The following is a 1,687-nucleotide window of genomic DNA, read 5'->3' on the forward strand; positions in this document are numbered from 1 at the left end:
ATTAGCCTGAGAACCCGGAGCCCTTGAATAACGCCGAAAACAATTGGCTCCCATGTGATCGAAACCATTACAAATTTGACATTGTTCATCATAGCACCGAAAAAATTGGCTTCCGTGTGATTGAAACCATTACAAATTTAACAGTGTGCGTCAAAGTGCCGAAAACAATTTGCTCCCGTGTGGCCGAAACCATCACAAATTTGACACTGAACTTTAAAACCATGTTGCTAACTGGACCGCTTCTCATACGGTGTATCCTGGTTCGATGCCATCGGCTGCTGCTACGGTAATAATTATTAATAATGACGACAATCATAATTATTATGAACCCTAGCTAATTGATACCAGATGAGAACTGTATAAAATGGTATTGAATGAACTGTGTAATAACTGTACAGACTGGGGGAATATATACAAGAGGAATCATAGAGAGACTAGGATATGGAGTAGAAATCATAGGGACACTAGGATAGGGAGTCATAATGTACTCAAATACATAGAGTCCTAATAATAGTCCTAATACAATGAATGTAAAATGCATGCCTTTGGGCCCTTATAAGTTATTTCCTATAATGAATGTAAACTGCCAATGTGCCAATGTATTCAATGAATGGAAAAATGCCAACTCCATTATCAAAGTCATATTCAATAAATGGAAAACTGCCAATTTTTCCTTTTTTTACCTTCCTGGAATGAATATTACTGCCAACTGCAGACTCTGCTAGAGCATTCTCATGAAATTTATAACCTGTCAAATCCCTTACTTCTCTAACTAACATATCACACAACATGCCATAATCAAAACCTGCCAAGTAAATAACTAACACATCACAAACCAATGAATGCAGGTAAATTATACATAGACATTCACATAATCAAAACCTGCCAATGTATTGTTCATTCACAACCTTCCAATGATTTGTTCATCCAAAAAATCATACACAGACATTTGTTCATCAACTAGCTAGTAAAAGACAAAAGAAGTGAATACATAAACACTGGCTAGTAATATACAAAAACACAAAAATAAGTGACTTCATCAATCTTCATCTGCAAGCATGGTTCCATTGAGCTTCACTCTATGAAAGCTTTATAAATAGAGGAATCATTGTCAATTAATCAAGCTGGATTACAACCATCTACATGAATAATTCTATTCAATTAATTTACCTGACATTCCAACTAAGCTTTCCTGCGACAAGTCTATTCCTCTTCCACTTCCTCTCCCCCGCCCCCTTCTTCTCTCTCTCTCTACCACTCCCCCTTGCAGCAGTAGATGGTCTTCCTCTTCCTCTAACAGCAAAAGAACTGGTAGATTCTTCTTGTTGGCTTGATAGTGTAGGACAAAATCGTTTATTATGTCCATTTCCCTTGCATAGTTGACATGTCATAATTCTTCCTTTTCTTGACAACTTCTTAACCTTAGAACTGATTTTTTGCTTCTGTTTTTCATTGTCTTCAAGCTTTCTTTTCATTTTTGGCCTACCAGTCATCTTCCTTGGAACAGGAACATGTATCTCATTACCTTCAGTGGTTGGCCAAAAAAATTCCCCATTTAGTGGCTGGATTACATATTCATAAGTCTTCAAGTAAAGCTCCTCACTATAGCATTCATGTATGTACTCTTTAGGCTGATGTCCTTTGTGAAATATGGCGCAAATGCCATGACAACATGGGATACCGGTCA

General features: G+C 37.1%; 1 protein-coding gene across 1 annotated transcript; it reads right to left on the bottom strand.

Moving 5' to 3' along the window:
* Positions 1-980: 980 nt before the first annotated feature.
* On the bottom strand, positions 981-1,482 carry LOC109157534. The gene is made up of 2 exons (XM_019305390.1): positions 1,171-1,482; positions 981-1,088 (listed from the first exon to the last, which is right to left on the bottom strand). The coding sequence occupies exons 1-2, from the start codon at positions 1,473-1,475 to the stop codon at positions 1,040-1,042; spliced, it is 354 nt and encodes a 117-aa protein (XP_019160935.1). The 5' UTR covers positions 1,476-1,482; the 3' UTR covers positions 981-1,039.
* Between the last annotated feature and the right edge of the window lie 205 nt (positions 1,483-1,687).

This window comes from Ipomoea nil, unplaced genomic scaffold, assembly GCF_001879475.1.
Source record: "Ipomoea nil cultivar Tokyo-kokei standard unplaced genomic scaffold, Asagao_1.1 scaffold2783, whole genome shotgun sequence".
NCBI classification, from domain to species: domain Eukaryota; kingdom Viridiplantae; phylum Streptophyta; class Magnoliopsida; order Solanales; family Convolvulaceae; genus Ipomoea; species Ipomoea nil.

Excerpts from the sequence above, each read along its gene's own strand:
- LOC109157534 (XM_019305390.1), bottom strand. The coding sequence starts at position 1,475 with ATGAAAAGAAAGCTTGAAGACAATGAAAAACAGAAGCAAAAAATCAGT. Across the intron at positions 1,089-1,170 it reads AAGCTTAGTTGGAATGTCAG|CTTTCATAGAGTGAAGCTCA; the intron begins GTAAATTAATTG and ends CTATTTATAAAG.